Genomic DNA, 22,573 nt, shown 5'->3' on the forward strand with positions numbered 1-22,573 from the left:
CAGCTGAATTAGATTGAAAAATAACAACAAGCAAACCGCATCAGCCCCAGTGGCCTAATGGATAAGGCACTGGCCTCCTAAGCCAGGGATTGTGGGTTCGAGTCCCATCTGGGGTGATAGACAGCAGAGTGGCGCAGCGGAAGCGTGCTGGGCCCATAACCCAGAGGTCGATGGATCGAAACCATCCTCTGCTAAGGCTTTTGAACTTGCATACGTGACAGAGCCCCAACAAAAAGGGAAGTGTTCAGAGCCCCTTCGTGAAAACCTAAAGCTGTAAACCTCATAGCTGTCATTCATCCAAAAGAGTCTGAGTGAGTGTTTGTGTCTCACGTCAGCCCCGGTGGCCTAATGGATTGTGGGATCAAGTCCCAGCTAAACAGACAGCTGAGCGGCGCAGCAGAAGCGTGCTGAGCCCATAACCCAGAGGCTGATGGGTCGAAACCATCCTCTGCTAAGGATTTTGAACTTGCATACGTGACAGAGCCCCAAGGAAAAGGGAAGTGTTCAGAGCCCGTTTGTGAAAACCTAAAGCTGTAAACCTCATAGCTGTCATTCATCCAAAAGAGTCTGAGTGAGTGTTTGCGTCTCACGTCAGCCCCGGTGGCCTAATGGATTGTGGGATCATAAATAAGGCACAGGCCTCCTAACAGGTTTGTTGGGTTTGAGTCCCATCCTAAGCCAGGGATTTTGGATTCGAGTCCCACCTGGGCCCACAGATAGCAGAGTGGCGCAGCGGAAGCGCGTAAACACGTTAATCAATTACAGATTTAAAAAAAAAAAAAAAAAAACTAATTTCCTTCTAGCCTTGTAACGAAAGCAGTTTTTTAAATGGTAAAAGAACCTCAGTTTTGGTTTAAGCTTCTTCAGCAGATTATCAATGTGTAAATTAAAAGTACATTTTTTATCTGACCATATTAATAAATATTTATAAGATAGTTGTTCTAGCTAACGTTGAAATGAATCGTATATATATATTTTTTTAATTTATTAATATAAACCTAAAAGACCACTCAGATTATTACGATCAAGTCAGAAATACCAAGGGTTCGCTTAAAACAAGGGCAGTCTGCTTTTAGCTATTGTGCATATTTTATCATGTGAAAATTCTCCTTATTGACAAACATTACCTATTAACAAGAACATTTTCAAAGTAAAGACTATATTCCTCACAATTTAACCAACCAAACAGTGAAACACAAAGCAGCTGAAGAGAAAGTGAATATTTGTCACTGATCAAGTGATTTTCTAAAAAAAAAAAAAAAAACATAGGCTCATTTCAGCCAGGCTCACCAAAGACCTCACAAGTAGGTAGGTCCAGTCAGAGAGAAATTTATCGAAACAGATAGTTCTTACTTTTTGTAGAGGATCAAGTCAGGAGGATCAATGACTCCCGCTGAAATGTTATGGATTCATAAACAACAACAAAAGCAAATTGTCCATCATTATAAAAAGCCACAGGAACGTAGTTTGTGTTGCAGATCCATTGCTTAGATTTTCATTTATGGAATTTACTCTAATACAGGAGGTACTTGTGGACATCTTAGAGGAGATAATCAGGGCCGCACTGGGAAGGAGTTGGTGAAGATTATCGGGGCATCCAGCTGTTGATGGCTCAAATCAATTCCAGGTTTTCAGCACTACTGTAAAATCATGACAGATTTTTTCAGTGCCACAAATTGCCCAGCCAATGATGCTGTGTTAATGGAAAATCTACTTGATGCAAAAAAGCCTAAACAAACTGTAAAATCAAAAAGGTTCACTTTTCAGCCGCATGATTGCACTGTAACATATGTAGTTTACCCACAAGAGGGCGCCAAAGACCATTGCAGTTCATATTGATTGTTCATGATTTGAAGCAGCATGCCTGCTTTTCATTCACAAACATTACAGTTGAAGTCAATGCTGAAGAAAAACCACAGAACACATTTGAGCTTAGTCATGTAAATAGTGCAATGACTATATCATCAATTATTTTAGGTGTAGTCACAGCCATCAATAAAATTCACAGAGGCCGCGAAAATCCTGGTTATTCCCACCCGATGACTGCACCAGCTAGAGTATGGACTTCTGGGCGCTGTTCTTACATAAAATATATTTGGTGACTACTACAATTAAGCAATACCACAGCAGGTCTATTGCATAATGAATGATCTTAACAGAGCACAATTCAGTCACAGGATTTTTAGGGGCTGAGCTAACAAGCTGTTCTGGGTGTGTCTATGGGTTGGCCTGTTGCAGGGGGTTTGGCCTCCACTGTGTTCCCAGACTGCACAATGGTGGGAACTTTAGGAGGGCAGCTCTGCAGTTGGGTGCTATTTTTAAACACTACATCCACAATCTGTCAAGGCCTACTCCACAGAGACCTGCCACCAGCAGTCTCCTCAAGCCACGGAATTCAACCCGGGACAACTCTCCAGATGTGATGGAAAACATCTGGTCTGAACTGCACATAGGCAAGGGGGGATCTCTCTCTTTTGCAATTATTTGTACTTTCCTGCTAAAAGATGTGTTTATAGAAACTACATTTCCTTGGGGATTTAAACTCTGATACTGGTATAATGAGGTTGCTGACTGGTTAAATGGTTGAAAATTTACACTGTTCTACACCTAAATTTAAAGTTTGGTCACAGATAGAAAAAATCCAGTAAGTCAGTAAATTTGGGCAAATATGTGTTTTTGACTGGGTCATGTTCCAACAGCATTGAGAAAACCTTATAAACTGCAAACTGATTTTCTGAGCTTTAAATTAATTTGTATTGAAGTGACAAACACTGAAACTGGTCAATTTAAAAAAAGAATGATATTCATTTGAATTTTTTAATGGTTAACTTTTAACTGTTTTTTTTTTTTTTTTTTTTTTTTTTCAGATCATCAGTCATCAAAGCTCTGTAAATTTTGGTCAGAGACACAAATATTTACTTTGAATTTCACCAAGTTGATTACTCACTAAAAACTCCCACAGATCATGTTTTCATGTCATTTTAAAAGTTATTAATCTTATTTTGACATAACCACTGTTACAAATAACTCAAGTTAGATAATATTATTACTTTTTGCAAGTAACTAGTAAAGTAACACATTGCTTTGCAATTGACAAGAAAATATCTTGAGTTACCTTTTTCAAATAAGTAACAAGTTACTCCCCCATTTATTGATTAAAAGCTTTTCTTTCCCCATGTTGAGAAATTGGGAGTAAGATGTTAGTTCTACAATAAATGTGAACATGCATTAATTAATCTCACTCACAAATAACAGATTCAGTATTCCTCAAATTGGATAAAAACAGTGAAATTCAACTCAGAAATGAGAAAACCTTAATATTAGTAATTAAATATGTTAAATAATACAAATATCCTTTATGCATTTAATACCATTTTATTGACTGATGTCTTTACTGCCGACCTTCAATGACCCAATTCAACCATACCAATAAGCAAAAATTACTCAAGATAATGTAACATTTCTTTTCCTTTTTTTATTGCTGAAGAGTTGATATTTTTTCATCTGTGGTCTACTATACAGACGTGAATTTATTTTTCTCAAAGCCTGAGGCTTTTGGTGTGAAAAGGCTTTTACATTTGCCAAAAACAGAACTTTTTATATTAAAAACAAACAAGCAAGCCCTGCCCAGATTTAAAAAGTAACGCGAAAGTAAAGTACTATCGCAAAGTGCATTACTTTACATAAAAAGTAACGAGGTAACGTCATTAGTGACTTTTTTTAGGGAGTAACTCAATATTGTAATGCATTACTTTTAAAAGTAACTTTCCCCAACACTGGACATAAAGTGGTTATATCTAAGTGTGCGAGTTCTTTACTTTATTAATAGTCTTCCTACTAACACCATTATTGTTCTTTCAAACTGATTCACGAACAGAAAACGTGCACAGGACGCGGGATTTGAACCAATCACAGCCAAACATAGCCAGTCATATCCAACCATATCGCGATGTGCTGGGTTGTTTTATTTTTACACAATTATTCTTTCTCATCCAATATTTTGAGGAGACATTGCTGCCTTTGCCTCTTTGTAGGAAACACACCTGACAGATAGATAGATAGATAGATAGATAATGTATATTTTACAAAATATATAATTGTTTCATTAAAACTCAACTAAACTGTATTAACAGTTGTTAACTGAGAAATGTGAAGTTTATTGCTGATTTACAAAGAAAATGTTGAACACATTCTAAATGGATTTATTCACCTTAGTTCAGAACACTTCAAATAAACAAACCACGCTGATTATCCAAAGTCATTTATTTCTTGCTTTAATTTAAAAAAATGATTACTTGTCATTTATTACACTTAGTAGTTAATGAAACACTTCCATGTTTTCTGTCTTTCAGAACAGGTTACATTTAGGCACACAACAATGCATACAACAATTATTTTCCTCTCTTTTAATTCAAACTCCTGACATGGAAGAGGAGCAGAAGAACCCAGAGCTTACTGCATGAAAGACGGACACTATGCAGAATTCTAGATCATAAAGCAATTCAGCCTCCACAAATGTACTGAAGATGATGATGATCCACTCCCCTAAACTCTAATTATGCTTTTACTGTAAAATTACACATCAAAAAGCATTTTGGAACTGAAGCAGAGAAGTTACTTTGGCAGGCATTGTCTTCAGAAGTTCAGGAGTACAAAAAGTCCACTAAAACAATGCGAGAAAATATCACATTAAATACGAATGAATAAAGTATCATCCATGATCTTGGTAAACATCATATACTTAAGCAGAGTGTATTGTGTGCCTTGCGTCCAAAGAATGCATGGCTGTTTGCACTCTTTAAACAAACAAACAAACAAAAAAAAAAAGATGTGGGTCAGACCTTAAGAAAAACACTGCATTTATTATTAGCAGATGTGAGCAAGCCAAAAATAAAATGATGCAGCCCACATTCCAGTGGCAAACAAGCATATAGATTTTGCCAAGAAACAGCTATAGGACAACACATACCACCTACTATTATTAGCCTCCTTCCATACAAGGTCCACACAAATTCTGCAGCTCATATACATGCAGCTTTAAGTAAAGGGACTGACTGAAGCAGACTTGGCAAAGATCGTACCAGCGTTCAGGTTGTTAGTGTCAGTTTTTCTTCTGTGAGGCGTTCTCACCAGAAACAAGCACTCACCAGTTGTCTAAGTCAACCCAGATGTGAGAATCAAGTCTTCCTGCTGTATGGAGGCATTTCCACATAAGCATAATTGCAGTGTCTACTTTTTTTGTGGAGATCTTTACAGCACTGGAGATTCCATCATAAATGCAGGGCCATGGTCGGTATTCAAGCCCTAGTGAATTCAAACAATGCCCTGCATGAGTATATATGAACAATGCAGGTATAGTTCATCGCATTTCAGTGACATGATAAAAATTGGGGAAGTGGTTTTCAAGATAATACCCTGATTTAATGTATGTAAAGAATAAAGCAAGCATTTATAAACATAATACATGTGAAAAAGCAGGATTTAAAATGATATTGTTTGGCATTCATCATGAAACTGAAAAGAATCATTATTTGGCTTATAAATAAGAAAGTGTCTGCACTATAATGTATACAAGATAATGCCTTTGTCCTGGGGAGGAACAGCTAAATGGCACAAGGTTCTGGATCGCAAAATGCCCTATCATTTGGCAAAAGTCAGAAGAGTACTTTTTGTTTTTTCCCAATAAATGACTGTTCTGTACTAGGAACACAAGATGAGAATAGAACAGAAAAATAAACACAAACCAACCAGTCTTTCCTGACCACTACCCTAGTGAAAAAGTGCAATCTTAAATTTTGTAGCTTTTCAGCATCCTTCTAGGAGCCTAACAAAACCCTATCAGCATCTCTATTTACAAAGTTTCTCCCAGCAAGAGGCTCACACAAACAGTGGTTCAGAGACATGACTATTGCTGAGCAGAGCATGGGGTGAGATTCACCAAGCAAATCTTCAGCTAATGCCAGCCTCAAAGCATTTCACTGTAATCATAATGGTTATTATTATTTCAATTAAAGACTAGTTCTTATCAGTCCCATGAATCGGGAAGAGAAAACAATGGACGTTCATCCCACTGTTAAGAAAAAAACAAAAATAAAAACCTGATGATTTGACTATATAGAATCAGAAATGACAATGACAGGATCAACATAATTGCACGATCATTACGGGACTGGGGGAGGGTGAAGAATCTCAGAGATGACACCCCTCATTGGGCCGAGCTGATCGCTTTTTACGGTGACGGAACAGACACTTCCAATAGACGGTTGTTTTTACGCTTGCAGGCGACACCGTTGCCGTTCTTTGGTGTACCCTGGATGAATTTTACACACACTTTGTCCTGCTTGAACTGCACTAGGAACCTGAAAGGGAGAGAGTAAGTTAATCCACTTAAAGACTAAGTGATACTGAGAAAACAAGATACACAGAAATGCTGGACACTTACTCATCTGAAATATCGATACTGATCTGGTTTCTGTCAGCTGAAGCAGCACCAATGCGATGAAGTTTTGTGATAATCTCAATCAGTCGATCACTGCTCAGCAGGAAGTCACCTTTGGCTGCAGACGTAGAACCCTATAGAGAGAGCACTGTCAATAGTGGTCCTAACTTACATGGTCATCTTACTACATGAAATGAGTTCTTGTATGTCATACCTCTTTGAGCTTGAGGGCGAAAAAGCCATCGTTCTGTGTGCTCACAGAAACACTGCTGAGGTCCAGCAAGGGAACGCTGGCCTTCACCTGGCCCGTCTTCTGATCAGCCAGAACCAAGCTCTTCTTGGTCAAGAGGAAAATTCTTGGAGCTCCCTAAAAAAATTTAAGAAGGAGACTTTAAAGGGGAGGTTTAGGCTGAAATGACCTCAACTGACCCTGTGATTGTGATTACATAAAGGGTTAGTTTACCCCAAAATTAAAATTCAGTCATTAATTACTCACCATCAGGTCATTCCAAACCCATAAGACCTTTGGAATACAAATTAAGGTATTTTTTATGAAATTCAAGCATTCTGAACCTGCATAGACAGCAACGCAACTGACATGTTCAAGGCCTAGAAAGGTAGCAAGGACATTGTTTGCATTTCTCTGCTTGTAAGGCACTTCATAAATTCAGCTTCATAAAATTACGAATGAATTACTGATGTCACATGGAATATATATTTAACAATGTCCTTACTATATTTCTGGGCCTTGAACGTGATAGTTGCATTGCTGTCTATGCAGAGTCAGAAAGCTCTTGGATTTCCTCAAAAATATCTTAATTTTTGTTCCAAAGATTTGGGTCTTACATTAATTAAGGTCTTACAAGGTTTGGACTCTGTCAATCAAACAAATTGGCTTTATGAGTTGGCTCACTTTCTGATCTTTGATTTTTAAATAAAGGTACATTTGGCTACATGTATGTAGTCTTTGTATTTACTAATCTAACTAATCTGTCTAAACTAATCTGTCACTGTGTGAAATGAATGAATCACTGTCATAAAGAAACGGTAAGCGCTATTTAAATTTATTCCCCTTTCTAAAAATATTAATGACAAATAAATGTAATTCTACTCTTCCTTTGTGCAAACATAAAGGTGTTTTGCTTTTGGACGATCAGTTGCAGTCTGCAGGTTTAGTGGTTCATGTATTCTACCACAAAGTCTGATCAAGTGCTTCCACTGCCAAAACCAGATTACTTGCTTTTTAGGAATGGAATAAACTTTTTGGTTACTTAGTATCTAAATGGCATGTACCATATAACCCTTTTACCATAATTTTGAGAATTTTACAAAAAAGAAAAAAAAAAAAAAAGAAAAAGAAAAAGGTTTTTTATTTTACAGACAATAGGTTTACTTTTCTAAAAATTTGATGGGCAAAATGAAACATAACAAAAAAGCCAATTAGTGGAGCGAATTGGGGTGTTAATTTATAAGCCATAAGGTCATAAGGTCAGTTCTACTGGCATACAGCTAATTGTACTCACCTTGCCATTGGCACGATTGATTTTGCTGACCACATCTGCAAGCAGAACTTTATCCTCTACATAGCTGTTCAGCTTCTGGTACTTTGGGTTTTTTGTTATCTCCACATAGTCTCCTTTGAACGGCTGCCCCACACTGTAAAGCAGAGGATGCGTGTTATGACAAAATGATTTACACAGGAAAAGTATATAAAGAAACTGCTTAGGAATATTAGGTGAACTTCTTTCCTTACCTGCTAGGATACAAGGCTTTCTTATCTTTGAAGAGTTCACTAGCCGCAAGTTTCTCCTCATAGATGGCCTTCTTCTCTTTTGTGAACTGACTGCGGTATTTCTTACACTAAATGAAGAACACGATAAGGATAGATTCATGACAAAGATCTTAATTTTATATATATATATATATATATATATATATATATATATATATATATATAGAGAGAGAGAGAGAGAGAGAGAGAGAGAGAGATAGAGAGAGAGAGAGAGAGAGAGGTGTCTAAAGACACAAACCCTCCACAGATGGAAAATCCTCCTGAGCTCTTGATGTGTCCCATCCAGGAAGCGGTAGGGGCGAGCTGGCCAGCTCTTATCAATCGGTGACATGGAAGGCAACGTCTTCTTCAAGTCCAGGAAGTACTTCTGCATCTGTACACAAAAAGTCATGTTAGTCCCTTTGGGAGTATTTTCTTTCTTCTCAGGAGAATGGCAAAACGTAGAGAATGTGTCAGGAATTTCTAAGACTTCCCAGAAACTTTAAAAACCTGATGCTGCACAGCTTGTGGTGATTCATAGGGTAAACAGTGACCCACAAACAAGTACAACTACTTTTCTAGATGACTAGGTGATTAGCAAAAATTAGTAGTTAAATCAGCTACTTAAGTGACTTACAATTCTCTGGATGGTGAATTCATAGATCTTCTTGCCAGCATTAGCTCTGAAGAACTTCCTGTATTCCCGACGGACCTGTGAAAAAGTGGGTTTAATTAGTTACTTATTTGGATTGAAAGTGTTTTGTGAAGACAGCAGGAATGCGACAGGACACTGTCAGGACAGATAAGTGGTTTGTGACAAACAGAGTTGTAACACCTAAAGAGCAGCACACTGGAAAGCAATGACAAAAGAGAACTGATGCTGTGATCAAAACAATGAGAGATCCACAGTCTTACAGCAGACAGTTAGCTTTACAGAACCTGTAAAGTCAGACGTCACCCCTAAGACCCCTACATGAAAAACAGTAATGACAGCAAAAAACACTTATAAAACAACAATAGTGGAGACAAAACACAACAAAGGCCTTTAATGTCTGAAGAAAAACAAACAGAATGTTAGAAGCAACATGCAGACAGGACAGGCAAACAGAAAATGTTAGAAAACATGGCTCTCCTAGGGTTGGGCTACTAGGGCAAAGTTTTAGTCATTAATAAATTCATGCAATTCTGCTCTGTAATTCAGATGTCATCATGCAAGCCAGACTTTTGGCATAAAGCCTGGCTTATCCTGTAGCTCATTTTGCAAGCAGCTCACTTAAATCATGTCATAATGGTCTGTTATGTAGAAACTGTTGACTTTGGTCAGAGTTCCCCTCTATTTAGAAGTAATAAGCTCTGAATAAAAACAATGGGTGAATCAATTTGGATTTTTTTCTTTTAAATAGTACAAAGTTACTTGAGGTGGTTAGATTCTTAAAAAGGTTTCAGGAGTAGCTCACTTCCAGAACGAAAATGTACAGATAACGTACTCACCCCCTTGTCATCCAAGATGCTCATGTCTTTCTTTCTTCAGTTGATAAGAAATTATGCTTCTTGAGGAAAACATTTCAGGGAGTATCTCCATATAGTGGATTTCAATGGTGTCCCCAAGTTTGAACTTCCAAAATGCAGTTTAAATGCAGCTTCAAAGGACTCTAAACAACCCCAGCCAAGGAAGAAGGGTCTTATCTAGCAAAAAAAAAAAAAAAAAAAAAAAAAAAAAAAACCCTCCCATCTCATTTTCTTCCCCAACATCAAAATCATCCTATCGCTGTAGAACTACCGACCTAGTGTTTACAAAGTGAACATGCAAAGAAGATCAAACACCCTTTACAAAAAAGGTAAAACGGCGATGTAACAGAATTTTTGAAGTCGAAGAAAACGAGATGGGAGTTTTTCAACATACCCTAACTGTTTTGATTCAGATTACACAGACTATGTGTGCACAAAGTATATAAATTGTCAAGACCCTTCTTCCTCTGTTTGGATTGTTTAGAGCTGTTACACTGTAAAAAATAAAAAACACAATTTGTTGAGTCAGCTTAAAATAATTTGTTACCCTGCTGCCGTAAATTTTAAGTTCAGTCAGCTAAAATAAGTTTAGTCAACTTGAAATGTTAAGTTGTACTAAGTAACAACTTAGATATTTGTGTTTGCTAAACGTAACAGATGGGTGAGTAACCCAGCTGCCTTAAAATTTTAAGTTGATTCAACTCAAATATCGAAGTTGTCACTTAGTATAATTTAACATTTAAAGTTGAATAAACTTTTAAAGGTTACAAATTATTTTAAGTTGACTCAACAAATTGTTTTTTACAGTGTAGAAGCTGCATTTAAAACTGCATTTTGGAAGTTCAAACTTGGGGGCACAATTGAAGTCCACTATATGGAGATAATTCTTGCAATGTTTTCCTCAAGAAACTATTTTTTTACAACTGAAGAAAGACATGAACATCTTGGAGGACAAAGGGGTGAGTAAATGATCTGTAATTTTTTGTTCTGGAACTGAACTAATCCTTTAAAATAAGACAAAACAAGGTTTAAAAATAAGTTAAGCTAAAAATCAACATGTAAAACGAAGCTATTTTTTTTCTTTTCTTTTTTTTTTTTTTTTAATTCATCCATTAATAACGGTCATTTTCAAGAACTAGAATTCTCCTGATCTCCTGATGTGGAATTTAAAAGTGTGGCTTCTAGATCCGGAAAAGTCATGGAAATCAATAAAAACCATGTAGTCATCAATTATCAGTTTCATAAATTGCAAATCTAATTTTTAAGAATGGTTCCCGTAAAACACCCACTGACCTTGCAACCACCCCTGACAAACACAGACATATCATTGGGCGGCCTGCGCAGTGTCATGCTAAAGGCTATTTTGCCCAGTGCCAATCTTTAGGAATACAGAAGGAAAAGCATCTGCCTCCAAACTCTCCAGAGGAAGCTCTTCTAAAGCCCTGGATTATGAAAACAGATTTGATTCTGCTTTATGGAGACACATCTAGTATCTAAATCCTTGTGGCATGTTTTGCCCTCGCTTATGACAACACTAATGCACGTCACTGCCTTGGATGCTAATGGACCTGTGGAACCGAACTCTGGGGTTAGATTAGTACATAGCAGAGAAGCTGGTTATGCGACAGAGGCTGGTTGCGTGCACGCTTCCTACTCATTCCCGAATGACTAACGCCTGACAAATGGTTGGAAGATACCTTTAGTCCCAACCAGTAGGCCCAAATGACAGCGACGGCGTGCTTACGCCTGGCTTCCTCCTTCAAGCGTTTCAGCTCTCTACGTGCCTGTGAAAGAGGGAGGAAGAAGGAGATGAACGTAGAAAGGAGGGAAATATTTGTAAAAAGCGGAGCGAGGAGCAGCAGCATAACACCAGGTCCACAGATAGGCACACATAACACACCATTACCGGCTGGTATAGAAACTCTGTGTTTGCTGTTGGTTAAGACAGATGGACATTGTTGAGGTTTTCCTGTGGAGAGCACATTTCTTTTCATGGGGTTAACAAAACATGAGCGAGAACAAGGGAAAACGAGCAGGAAAAAAAAAGAATCTAAGAGTGCAACTGCTTTCTTATGGCGCACACCACACAAACACACAATAAAACAAGCCACATCAACCTCAAAAAGGCAAAGGCCACTCAGATGGGGTGGGAGGAAACAGCAGTGCAATGCAATCCCAACATGCAAAGAGAAGTTCACACGGGCTTGCGGATGGAATGAGATGACTTGTCTCATCTACAGAATAAAGTCTACACCAGGGATACTCATGGTCCATCATGACACTGGCATAAACACACAAGGCCAGTCTAAACTAAGTGTGGTTTTTGGTTACACAATTTAAAATCAAATTAAAAATGTATTACTGACTCTTAATTACCTTGCTTTTCTACAAAAAAGCCTCCCATGCTATGAAACTGTTTATGGTTATTGTTAATGAAAACAAAGGAAAAAAAAAACAAAAAAAAAACATAAATGCTAAAAAGATTCGTGACCCTGGACCACAAAACCAGTCATAAGGGTAAATGTTTTGAAACTGAGATTTATACATAATCTGAATTATATTTTTTTATATATTTAAGGTAAAAAACAAAATATCTTCACGGAACATGGTCTTTACTTAACATCCTAAAGCTTTTTGGCATAAAAGAAAAATCAATCATTTTGATCCATACAATGCATTTTTGGCTATTACTACAAATATACCTGTTCCACTTAAGATTGGTTTTGTGCTCCAGGTTACTTTAAAACTAAAGTAAAATTAAAGTTAAAAAAAAAGAAACTAAACCTATTTTATATCTAAATCTTACAGTTTTATGAAAAACTAACAAAAAGCCTTGCTGCATAAATTGCATGTCACCCTTACTGGATATTGCAAGATCTGACCAAACACATGGGGTCCAGACTCCTAGGGAGTGCTTAATAAAATGGGGCACTTGGTATGGACAGAGGTCATGCCGGCTGTGATGCCACCCTGCTGTGTGGGAATCGGCCTGCAGGGTGCTTGTCTGGATGAGCTTTAATCTATCGGCAGTCAGAGGAAAGAGGCTTAAAAGATCGCATTCAGTTCTGCCCCCAACGCAACATGTGCCGACCTTGCTCTCCCTGTTCCCATCCTCTGCTATCCCATTCATCTATTTTTTTATAATCTGCTACAATACAGTGCAAGTATGACTCATGCTGTGGGGTCTTGAATCTGTCAGCATGCATGAGGGATGGGATGAGCTCAGGGAAGATGGGTCATAATCCACCTCAGATACATATAGAGGTGTGAGATGGGTTAAATGGAGGACGGGATGCCACACAGACGTAGTGGTGAATACCTTAGTTCCTTGCCAGCAGGCCCAAATGACAGACACGGCCTGTTTACTGCGAGCTTCATGCTTTAAGCGCCGCAGTTCTCTCCGAGCCTGTTCATCGTGGCATTTTTTTTTTTTTTTTATATGAAAACGAAGAAGAGGAGAGTGCAAAGGTATTAAGAACAGACGTTAAAGACACGAGAGTTAAATCAGCACATTTTCAGAGAAAATAAAAAAAACATGCCAAATGTACTAAGTTGGTTAAAATAACTTGTGATTCTTGCTTAGCAGCCCTATTAATGTAATTCATATGACTAATTTGACCTTTGGCAGGTCTAGTCCTGTAAACATTTATATCAGCACATGGGCCATGTCTTTTATTGTTACAAGAGAAACTCATAATAAGTACACAGCCAGCCAAGACTTTTTAAAAACAAATGGCTTGCTGGGAGATAAAAGTTGCTATATGCATTTATCAGAAATGAGAATGTAGTTTAATTAATTGGAGGAATCTGCTTTACTCCATTTTAATTTCAAATTTGATGTTTATTATGTTGCCATTTGTGGTGGTCTCTTAGAAATACGTCTGATAATCCCAAAAAAACAAAACAAGAAAACAAGTAATTTGGGGTTTAGACTGATTCTGCGTCGGCATAATTAGCTGAAAGTAATGAAGTAATTTTCCATGTTTTGTTTCAGCACTTATTAAATTTCTCTGTTGTGTGACTGTGTTGAACAACTTGGAATTATAATTGGGTCATTCTACAATTGTGAGTAGATCTCATGTCCGTGACGTATATTTTTAATATTTTTTCATCAGTATAAAGCTCCGATGCTTAATTTTCTAGTACATAATTATATTTTTTCCAGTCACACTACTATATGTTGAAAAAGCCACATCTTTTGTTAAAAAATTATGTTAATAACACTTACAACCCTGGTATTCAGCTGTCCGATTCTTTTAAGCTGCTTATTTTACTCTGCATTTAAGCATGAAAATGATCTCAAATATAAATTAGTTTCACAGTTTTACCTTCAGTTAGATTAGGTTATCAAGACATTCGGGTGTGTGCTTTAAAAATAATAAGTTTATTGTGAAAAACCATTGTCAACTAAAATAGTAGAAAACCCACCCTCAAAGAGGAATGGTTTGTCCCAGTCTCGCATGATTTGCACAGTATGATGATATTTCCTCTAGAAGCACATGGATGAAACACTAGCAGTTATCTTCTCTCTCTTTCCCCTAATATTGGTTAAACTAGCAAACCAGTGTGAAGAGTGGATTAATTGACTGTCAACAGTGTTACACAAGTACTATTGCTGCAAATTTTAACAAGACAATTTAACTAAAACTTAGATTTTGTTTATGAAAATATATTTCTAAACACACCATATGCTCAGTAGTTCTAGGATTTCATGTTGAGTATAGGCCCAAAACACTAAAAATGTCAACTAAGTTACCTGTCAACTGTGTTACCCAGTAAAGGTAACAATGTGCACAGTAGAAAACATAGATGGTATTTTATGCACATATTCCTACAGATCACCTTTATTTATATGGCACTTTATACAATATAGATTGTTTCAAAGCAGCTATATAAGGTCGTGTTTGGGTTTTTTGGGAAAAAGGAAAACTTTTTTCTTTACATTGTCAAATTCTAAATGTACCCCTAATTATAGAATGGTCCAATTCAGTAAATTCCTCAAACTGTCATTATTAATGTTGGGTGTGATCAATACCGTTCAAATTCAAAATGCCTAAATGCTGAATTTTGACAAGCTCTGACTAAAAGTTAATATGAAATCTTGAAACTTTAAAACATGAAAGCAGAAGCACATCACAGTTCTAAAACACACACCTAAAGCAGTCATGAAACATTTGAATATTGTTAAGGGTTATAAAGCAGAAGCTGAAAAAAGATTAGTTTTAAGAACACACATTTCATACATGCACTCAAACTCATCCACGTTTTCATATTTAGGTCCAGATGTTTCACTATCTGCCACCACCATGTCAGCAAAAGAACAATATGTTAGTATTTCCCAATTATTTCTCATAAGACACTACCTACGAGATGATAAAACAGTTAGTCACACGCAAACAAAAGGGATGTCATTCACAGCTTGGGTGAGGCGGGATGGGAGATGACTACGTCTGGCAGGCTCGTTAAATACCTTAGTTCCAAGCCAAGCTGCCCAAATGACAGACACGGCGTGTTTATTCCGTGCCTCCTCCTTAAGACGCCGCAGTTCCCAGCGAGCCTGCGGATGTTAGCCGAGGAGGGCCACGTGGAAGCAGAGACAGGACGGCAAAGGTTAAAGCCCGAAATATGACAAGAAGAGAGTGATTGAAAAGAGTAAGTCGCATCAAAAGCAGAGGTGAAATTAGAACTAGAGAAAAAACACTAAAAGCAAAAGCAGTGTAGAACCTCCAGTGTTGAAAATCTAACCACAAAATTCACCATTTCACCTTCTTATTCAAGGAGAAACTGTGTTCAGTACCTGAGTTCCATGCCAGAATGCTGAAATAGTTGAGACGGCCTTTTCGCACCTCTTCTGGTGTTTCAGCTCACGCAGAAGCTTCCGGGCCTATGAAAAGGGGGTTACACAGTGAGGAAAGCCCTTTGCTTGCTAAAGGAAATGACATGCAGTGCACATGAAACCTACCTTCCATCCTCGGATGAATGACTGAACCACTAAGGTAGAGGCCCTGATCTTCTGGTACTTCTTTTGTTGCTACAATCAAAAACAACCAGCAATTTCAAGTTTAAAAAAAAGTCATGCCTCCGATCCCAGAAGCAATGAATCATATTAAAACAATTAAAGGGGTCATATGATGTGATTTCATGTTTTCCTTTGTCTTTGGAGTGTTACAAGCTGTTTGTGCATTTATAAGATCTGTAAAGTTGCAAAGATTAAAAGCTCAAACCCAAAGAGATATTCTTTTTAAAAGTTAAGACTTCCACGACTTCCTAAAACGGCTCATTCAAACTAATCTACATCATAGCGTGGGAATATTTGCATAACACTGCCCAAATGTATACACAAAGAAGGAAGGTGTAACTTTTATTGTCGCTGTAGTATTGCTGCAGGTGCCACCATGTTGTGGAGACGCTGTGTGTTTCTCTGTGAAAGCAAAAGTACTTTGTTCGGCCTTACAAATGTGATTAAGTTATATTTACAACACTGTTCCAAATAAGTACAATGCAAATATTCAACTGTTTCCTGAACCTGGGAGAGTAGCTTACAATGCCGGCTGTGCACACTATAAAGTGGGGCAATTTCAACTTTGCAAGAACAGTCTGGCACTTCTGATTCACAGCCTGTAAGTACATTTTCATATTGAAAGAATTTGCTACTGGCTATTCAAACGCGAGTTTGGTGTTATGTTTATGTGATGCGGCGCAATACAATGCAATGCGTAAAAAGACAGCATAAGTCATTATAATCCGTAATTATTTCCTCACTGGAGGCAACAAATGCCTCACTTAAATGGGTTTTTGCGCTGGGACACGGCATCACAACATAGTAAGGGGCGTAACATTTCAGTCACATGATTGAGGTATTCGGCCAATCACAATGCATTGAATAGCTGACTAATCAGAGAACACCTCGCTTTTCAGAATGATGAGCTTTGTAAAAATTGATGTGTTTCAGAAAAGTGGGGCAGAGAGGACCAACAATAATGTACAGTATGTAGAAAATAATGTTTTTTAAACTTCAATTGACATAAACACATTGCATTACACCAAATACGCAAAATAATGTTCTTTTTAGCAACATCATATAACCCCTTTAATGTTTTCAAGAGCAGTTGTTGTGAATGGTGCTTACCGCAAATCTTCGGTACCAGGCGGCCACCACCACCTGACTCTTCTTCATCAGGAGAAAGTGAGTGCGGCACTTCCAACCACGGTAGATCTTCTGAATTAGAGTTGCCAAATCTTCTAGGCACTGCCTCCTCTTCTCTTCCAAAAAGAAGAGCTGAAGAAAAAAAAGTGGATTGGAGAAATCAATATCAAACACAAAATCAAACTTTTACAAACCTGACATAAACCACACAATACATGCATTAATGTGTAGAACCTTCTTCACTGCTGATGCATCTCAGCACTGCACTGAGATGTAATGATGGATATGAGCCAGGACCAAAAAAATAAATAAATAAAAAGCTTTCCCACTTCTCTTTACATACTTTCAGCTGCTGGCATTGTGCTGATGGCTACGTCATTACTTCAGCAACTGATGTAGATAAACACTGTCTGAATGAATGGGTCCGATTTCATCACTTGCAAAACGATAGCACAGACAGATAGTCTCAGATTTGAACAAGACAAACAAAACAGATTTGTGTGCAATGTGAGCAAGCCTAAGATACATGTTCAAATTCCCAAGGATAAGGCCGTGAGAGCCACAAATCTGATGGAGAGAACATTTGTGAGACCACACGATGTCCTTTTTATGTGCTGCAGGATTTCAATGGTGATGATCGCCAAGACCAGCACAATAAATTCCAACCATAGAGGGACCAGCAACCTCTTGTATTAAGTAGCTGTTGACAGTGTCTGCCAAATTTATTCTGAAGAAAATTTAGCAAACAGAAACACAAGGCCAGAGTACTGAGCTATGGTTTACTCCTTTCCCACCTTCCATACATGTGACCAATCTGGAGTTTTCAGCACAGAAAGGTAGTTCTGGGCAAGAAAAATTGCCTCTTGTCCTTTTAAAGCAATTGGGTTTCTTTAACCAGGAACCAGCTATGTCAGAGGCCAGCTGCAACAACTCAAAACTAAGCCATTTCCTACAGTAATCAATTAATAGGTCTAAGTAGGTTCAACAAATTGTTAAAATAAGTTCTCAAAACATGAAGTAAAGGAGCGGTCACATCAGTGAATTTACCTTTAGACTCATATTCAAAGATTGTGATGCTCTGTTTATCTGTGGCCTGGCTATAAGGAAACAGTGAATTACATTACTGTCAACTTTCACATCAGTGGAAATACAGGTGAATGAGTTTGCAGATCCTTTATCCAAGCCACGTTTCTGGCACCAACATCATTTCAGTGAAAAAGAGGTGAATGATGACTACACTACATTTAGGGCTGGGCAGAGGTTAAACATGATCTCTAACTCCACCGGCTTTGAAGAAACATCTGGAGATGGGAGATTATGCAGGAGGAATGGACAAGGATAAGATAAATGCTACACAGTGTTAGATCGATGACTGACGCCCAGGCTTCAGTAGAGGGGATTCATGGGTCCTTTGGAATTTCTCAGCTGGAGTCTCATTTCCCATGCAAACTGACAAACAGTGGAGGGGGGGGGGGTAAGTGAAACCATGTGTGTGACTGCCTGTTTGCGTTTCTTTCTTTCATGAGGGCGATTGCTGCTAATTATACAACAGAAGCCTGAAGGAACATGACTTCCTGCTTGAAAAGCCTTACAAAACCCTTAAGAGACCATACGTAATACTTGCATTGGCCTTTTGATTCCTCATATCAAACTTACAAATCCAAGTCATCCGCCATGCTGGAACTGGAAAGGAGCCAAATGATATATTCACCAGACCAGTGTTAAATGTCTCTCAAAAGAAGAGTGCCGCCTTTTGTATAACTGCATCAAGATCACACTCAATGATCTTTAGAAGAGTAACTCACCGTTCTTGGGTTCCTGATGAAGATCTTTGAACGTCCATAGGCAAACTCCTCAGCAGAAACCTGGAGACTTTTGAGGAGAACCTCAACACCCTCCCTGAAAATAAACAGGCCATTAGTTGGCCAGTCACCATGAGTAAAACACTGAGTAAAAATTCACCTGGTCTTTTAAAAAGAGGAATTCTTTTGAAGAGAGAAACACTTGCGCTGACAAGGGCTCCAAAGGTTCTCATTTTTAATATACTTTTGGAAGAGACTTTTATGCAAAACGACTTCTAATTATATATTTTCCTAATATGCTCATTTTCTGGGAATTGAACCCACAACCTTGGCATTGTTAGTGCCACACTACCAATCTACACATGATTGAGATTGCAAATAGTGCTTCTTTTTTTTTTTCAGGTTACAAAAACAAAAAAACAAAGTTATTTTCAGTGTATTCTCAGACTCTGGAATGAATACACCCACATCACTGAACAGACAGCAACAAAAGTCACAGAGTAGACAATGAAACAAAGTAAAGGTGTGTAGTATGATTTAGCACAGAAACATGCACCATGTGAATGATAACAAACCACGTCTGAGTGATCTGAAAGAAAAGTAAAACATAGTCTAGCCACTGTCGGCATAGAGACGATGATAACATTCCAAAGATAAGATGATAAGATGTGCGACTCCGAATCTCTACGAACACCACCGATTCTCCTATCAAACTATTTCGTGAAATGATTTTGTGTCCAGAAGTGACATAGTTATGAGGGCCAATTCTGTCTTGGCATGTTTGCCATCAGATAGAAGTCAATCTGAAAAATGTTTGTAGCCAAGCGGTGTTAACATAACCGTTAAACCTGAAAGGCACGGAGGGAGATTAAAGACAAGAAACAGCATGTATAAATATCTACGAATGAGTATATAAAGGGTCATGCAGGTGGAGGTAGTCACTGGAAGAATTGCTTAATCTTATGTGATGACAATATAATGACATCAGCTGAACAATATGTTCAGAAAAACAGCAAAGCCTGCTGAAGAATTCAGTACAAAAACATGGGGAACATTGAGGTCTAACCTGGCTGGGCCCTTCCAGTGTGGCCAGGTCTGCTTGCAGAGCATCTTGTAGCGCTCCAGACAGGGCTCATAGGCCTGGCGGAAAGCATAACCAGCCCTTCGTACGCGTACATTCTCCATCAGACCCAAGTAGCGCACCTGGTGACACACTAGTGAGTCTGTAAAAATGTGGGCTGCTTTCTTGTCATTGGGTTTGATGCACCTAAAAAACAAGGACTTGAATCAATAAACTTAATACTAAATAGAAATCTAAAAATTATTGGGTGAATCTAGAAAATTGTCAAGAACATGCCTAGATCATTTCCCAGCCTTAATTTTATTTTAAAATACTTTAAACTAAATTCATGTTTAATGAAAAATAAAAATCTTTTAAAAATCCTTTAATTTAATAAATACACTGCATTACTAAAACTTTAACAAACTAAAAATATAAAAATAAATATTAATTGAAACTCTTAAACTATTATTTTTTCATTTTTAAAGCTAGTTTGGTAAAGTGAAAATATATTGTATATTTCTAAAAATACGAAATAGTTCTAAATTTTTTTTTAAGCCTGTTGTTTAATAAAAGTGAAAATCTACAAAAAGAAAAATGGTTCAGAAGTTACCTGATGTAGTTGGGGTTCTTGGTCAGCAGGTTTTTCATCAGCGTTCCCACTGAGGCTCTGAACTGGAATCCAGCAGTGGGGGGCCGTTTGAGGTTCACTTTAGCTGGGTTTCCCTCAGGAAAGAGAATCTTTATAAGGCTGTGATTGGCTTTGTACATAGCCTGGGATAAATCTCTGTAGAGGAGGTCATTGTTTTTGTCCACAAATCCCTCTACCCGATACAACACCTGTGTACACAGAATTTTATGTTCAATAACTCAATACACACAGCTCAGATCTTTACAGTGTGCTTGTTTCTGAAAACACACAATGTGCCTTGGAAAGCATTTACACAAGCAAATTTCGCAGATTAGTGTATGCTGGATCCCTCTGGCTTCTCCTATCATTATTATTGATATTATTTGTCATTTTGAATAGCTGTAACTCAGTTTACATACAACGAAAACTCACCAAATTTTGTATGTATAAAAAGCATGTGGCCAATTACATTGCTGCCATTTTTGCAATGGATGAGATGTATGGCTGCTTTTGCTTTTGAATTCAATGTACATGCAAAAACATCAATGTTGCATGTGGGTTATCCTTTAATGAACTGCGATCTCCACAAATTAGCAGAAGAACACTATAAAAGGCATCCTAGTTCACTATTCATAAGTGTCACATAGCATGTGACAATCATTCGCTAACATGTCATGTTTCATAAACAAACGTAATCCATATACAACACTGCATCTAAAAGAAGTATTGTGAGCATGTGATGCATTTACATGGCATTGTATGTAAACCTGAAAACAAAAAGCAAGCGAAAGCTTCAGGGATGTTGAAACAGCGAAACTCTATGGCCTCACCTTGCCAGCATAGTGCTGGATGCGGAAGCAGTTGTGTGGTAGGCTGTGGTCTGTGAGGAACTTGGAGTTTTTGCTCTGTCTGCTCTCAAAATGCTGGTGTTCGGCACACACGGTGTTCAACTTGTCCAGGAAAGTCTCATCTGTCACTGTGCCTGGCCTCAAACACTCCTCATCCAACATGGCCAAAATCCCATTCTTGTTCTGAAAACAAGAATAATGGTTATCAAATCTAATACAATATCTTATAAACCTTGTGAAATTGTAGATTTGTGGGTCTGTAAGCTTTGAGGTCATCTTTATGCTAATCTCCTGACTAAATGAACTTTGAATAGACATCCTTATTTAATTTAATATTATATATCAACATAGTTTCTGTTCCACAGGCTCTACAATACAGCGAATATTAGGATTATAGTAACAAAGAACATAACTGTCTCAGATTGCTGTCTGCAACACTTATAAAACTGTCAAAAACAGACTCACATTCTCGATGAGGTCACAAATGATGGCATTGTTGAAATACTCAATGTTTGTCCACTCAATACCCTGTAGAAAAAAAATAGAGGTACATCACAGGTTTGTTTTGTTTACTTTCCATCGGTTTTCTCTTTCTAAAAAGGGGTTTTCCTAGAAGACTATCTTAAGACTAATCCTGTAGAGCCAACAGACAAACCTGAGTGGTTCAGGAAAGATGTGGACAAGCTTTACTATACGTGAACCGGTACACCACAGACAAGCTGGGTAGATTTATAAAATGTAGTCCATGACTGATTACACAACGAAAACTGTAGTTAATAACGTAGTCTACATTACTTATTTTAGGTAATGTATTCTGACTACTTATAGATTATTTTTAGATTACTTTTTTAACGTGGGGAACCATTTACATGGCCATTTTATATTGTGAATATAGTCAAAGTTAAATGGTGAACCATTAAATTAAGAAAGATTCACTGCCATTGTGTCAACAATATGTAATCATGTAATCCATAAAAAAGTAACTGTAATCTAATTATGAGCATTATAAAATGCAATATACTCTAATTACAAGTGCTTGATTTTGGAAATCTGATTATGTAATCCAGATTACATGTAATAAATTACTACCCAGCTCCGACAACAGATATCTAATACTGCATAGGAGTAGTCCTGTCATGATTATTACTTAACTATAAGTTTAATGTGAATGAAAGAGTTGCACTGGGGATTGAGGGGGAAAAAGGGGATAAAATGCAGTTAATTGTATGACAATTACAAACCAAACTGCCACACACCACAACAATCTGTATAAACGCATGCGTTTCAATAAATGAACACACTGCAGATGGCAGGATGTCCATGTTGTTCTGTGTCATGACCGTTTTTGTGATATTTAGGTTCTGAA

At 37.6% G+C, this 22,573-nt stretch overlaps 1 protein-coding gene and 2 non-coding genes across 6 annotated transcripts in view; 2 read left to right on the plus strand and 1 right to left on the minus strand.

Moving 5' to 3' along the window:
- The first annotated feature begins 43 nt into the window (after positions 1-43).
- trnar-ccu (transfer RNA arginine (anticodon CCU)) lies at positions 44-116 on the plus strand. Its single transcript has one exon. It is a non-coding gene; the product is annotated as a tRNA-Arg (tRNA).
- Positions 117-122: 6 nt separating this feature from the next.
- trnam-cau (transfer RNA methionine (anticodon CAU)) lies at positions 123-194 on the plus strand. Its single transcript has one exon. It is a non-coding gene; the product is annotated as a tRNA-Met (tRNA).
- Positions 195-4,245: 4,051 nt separating this feature from the next.
- Positions 4,246-22,573, minus strand: part of myo1b (myosin IB) — a 77,782-nt gene continuing 59,454 nt past the window's right edge. Inside the window, exons 15-32 of one of the 4 annotated variants that reach the window (XM_051119273.1) lie at positions 21,673-21,735; positions 21,190-21,390; positions 20,342-20,568; positions 19,735-19,935; positions 18,672-18,765; positions 16,849-16,998; positions 15,682-15,750; positions 15,517-15,603; positions 15,190-15,276; positions 13,039-13,125; positions 11,417-11,503; positions 8,848-8,922; positions 8,470-8,604; positions 8,193-8,299; positions 7,963-8,095; positions 6,654-6,806; positions 6,443-6,573; positions 4,246-6,359 (exon numbers count right to left, since the gene is read on the minus strand). In XM_051119273.1, the coding sequence (XP_050975230.1) occupies positions 6,230-6,359; positions 6,443-6,573; positions 6,654-6,806; positions 7,963-8,095; positions 8,193-8,299; positions 8,470-8,604; positions 8,848-8,922; positions 11,417-11,503; positions 13,039-13,125; positions 15,190-15,276; positions 15,517-15,603; positions 15,682-15,750; positions 16,849-16,998; positions 18,672-18,765; positions 19,735-19,935; positions 20,342-20,568; positions 21,190-21,390; positions 21,673-21,735 (2,217 nt within the window). In that variant the 3' untranslated portion in view covers positions 4,246-6,229. The remainder of the gene's footprint in view (positions 6,360-6,442; positions 6,574-6,653; positions 6,807-7,962; positions 8,096-8,192; positions 8,300-8,469; positions 8,605-8,847; positions 8,923-11,416; positions 11,504-13,038; positions 13,126-15,189; positions 15,277-15,516; positions 15,604-15,681; positions 15,751-16,848; positions 16,999-18,671; positions 18,766-19,734; positions 19,936-20,341; positions 20,569-21,189; positions 21,391-21,672; positions 21,736-22,573) is intronic. The other 3 variants (XM_051119274.1, XM_051119275.1, XM_051119276.1) reach the window with 3 other exon arrangements.

Source organism: Labeo rohita, chromosome 9 (assembly GCF_022985175.1).
Source record: "Labeo rohita strain BAU-BD-2019 chromosome 9, IGBB_LRoh.1.0, whole genome shotgun sequence".
Classification (NCBI taxonomy): domain Eukaryota; kingdom Metazoa; phylum Chordata; class Actinopteri; order Cypriniformes; family Cyprinidae; genus Labeo; species Labeo rohita.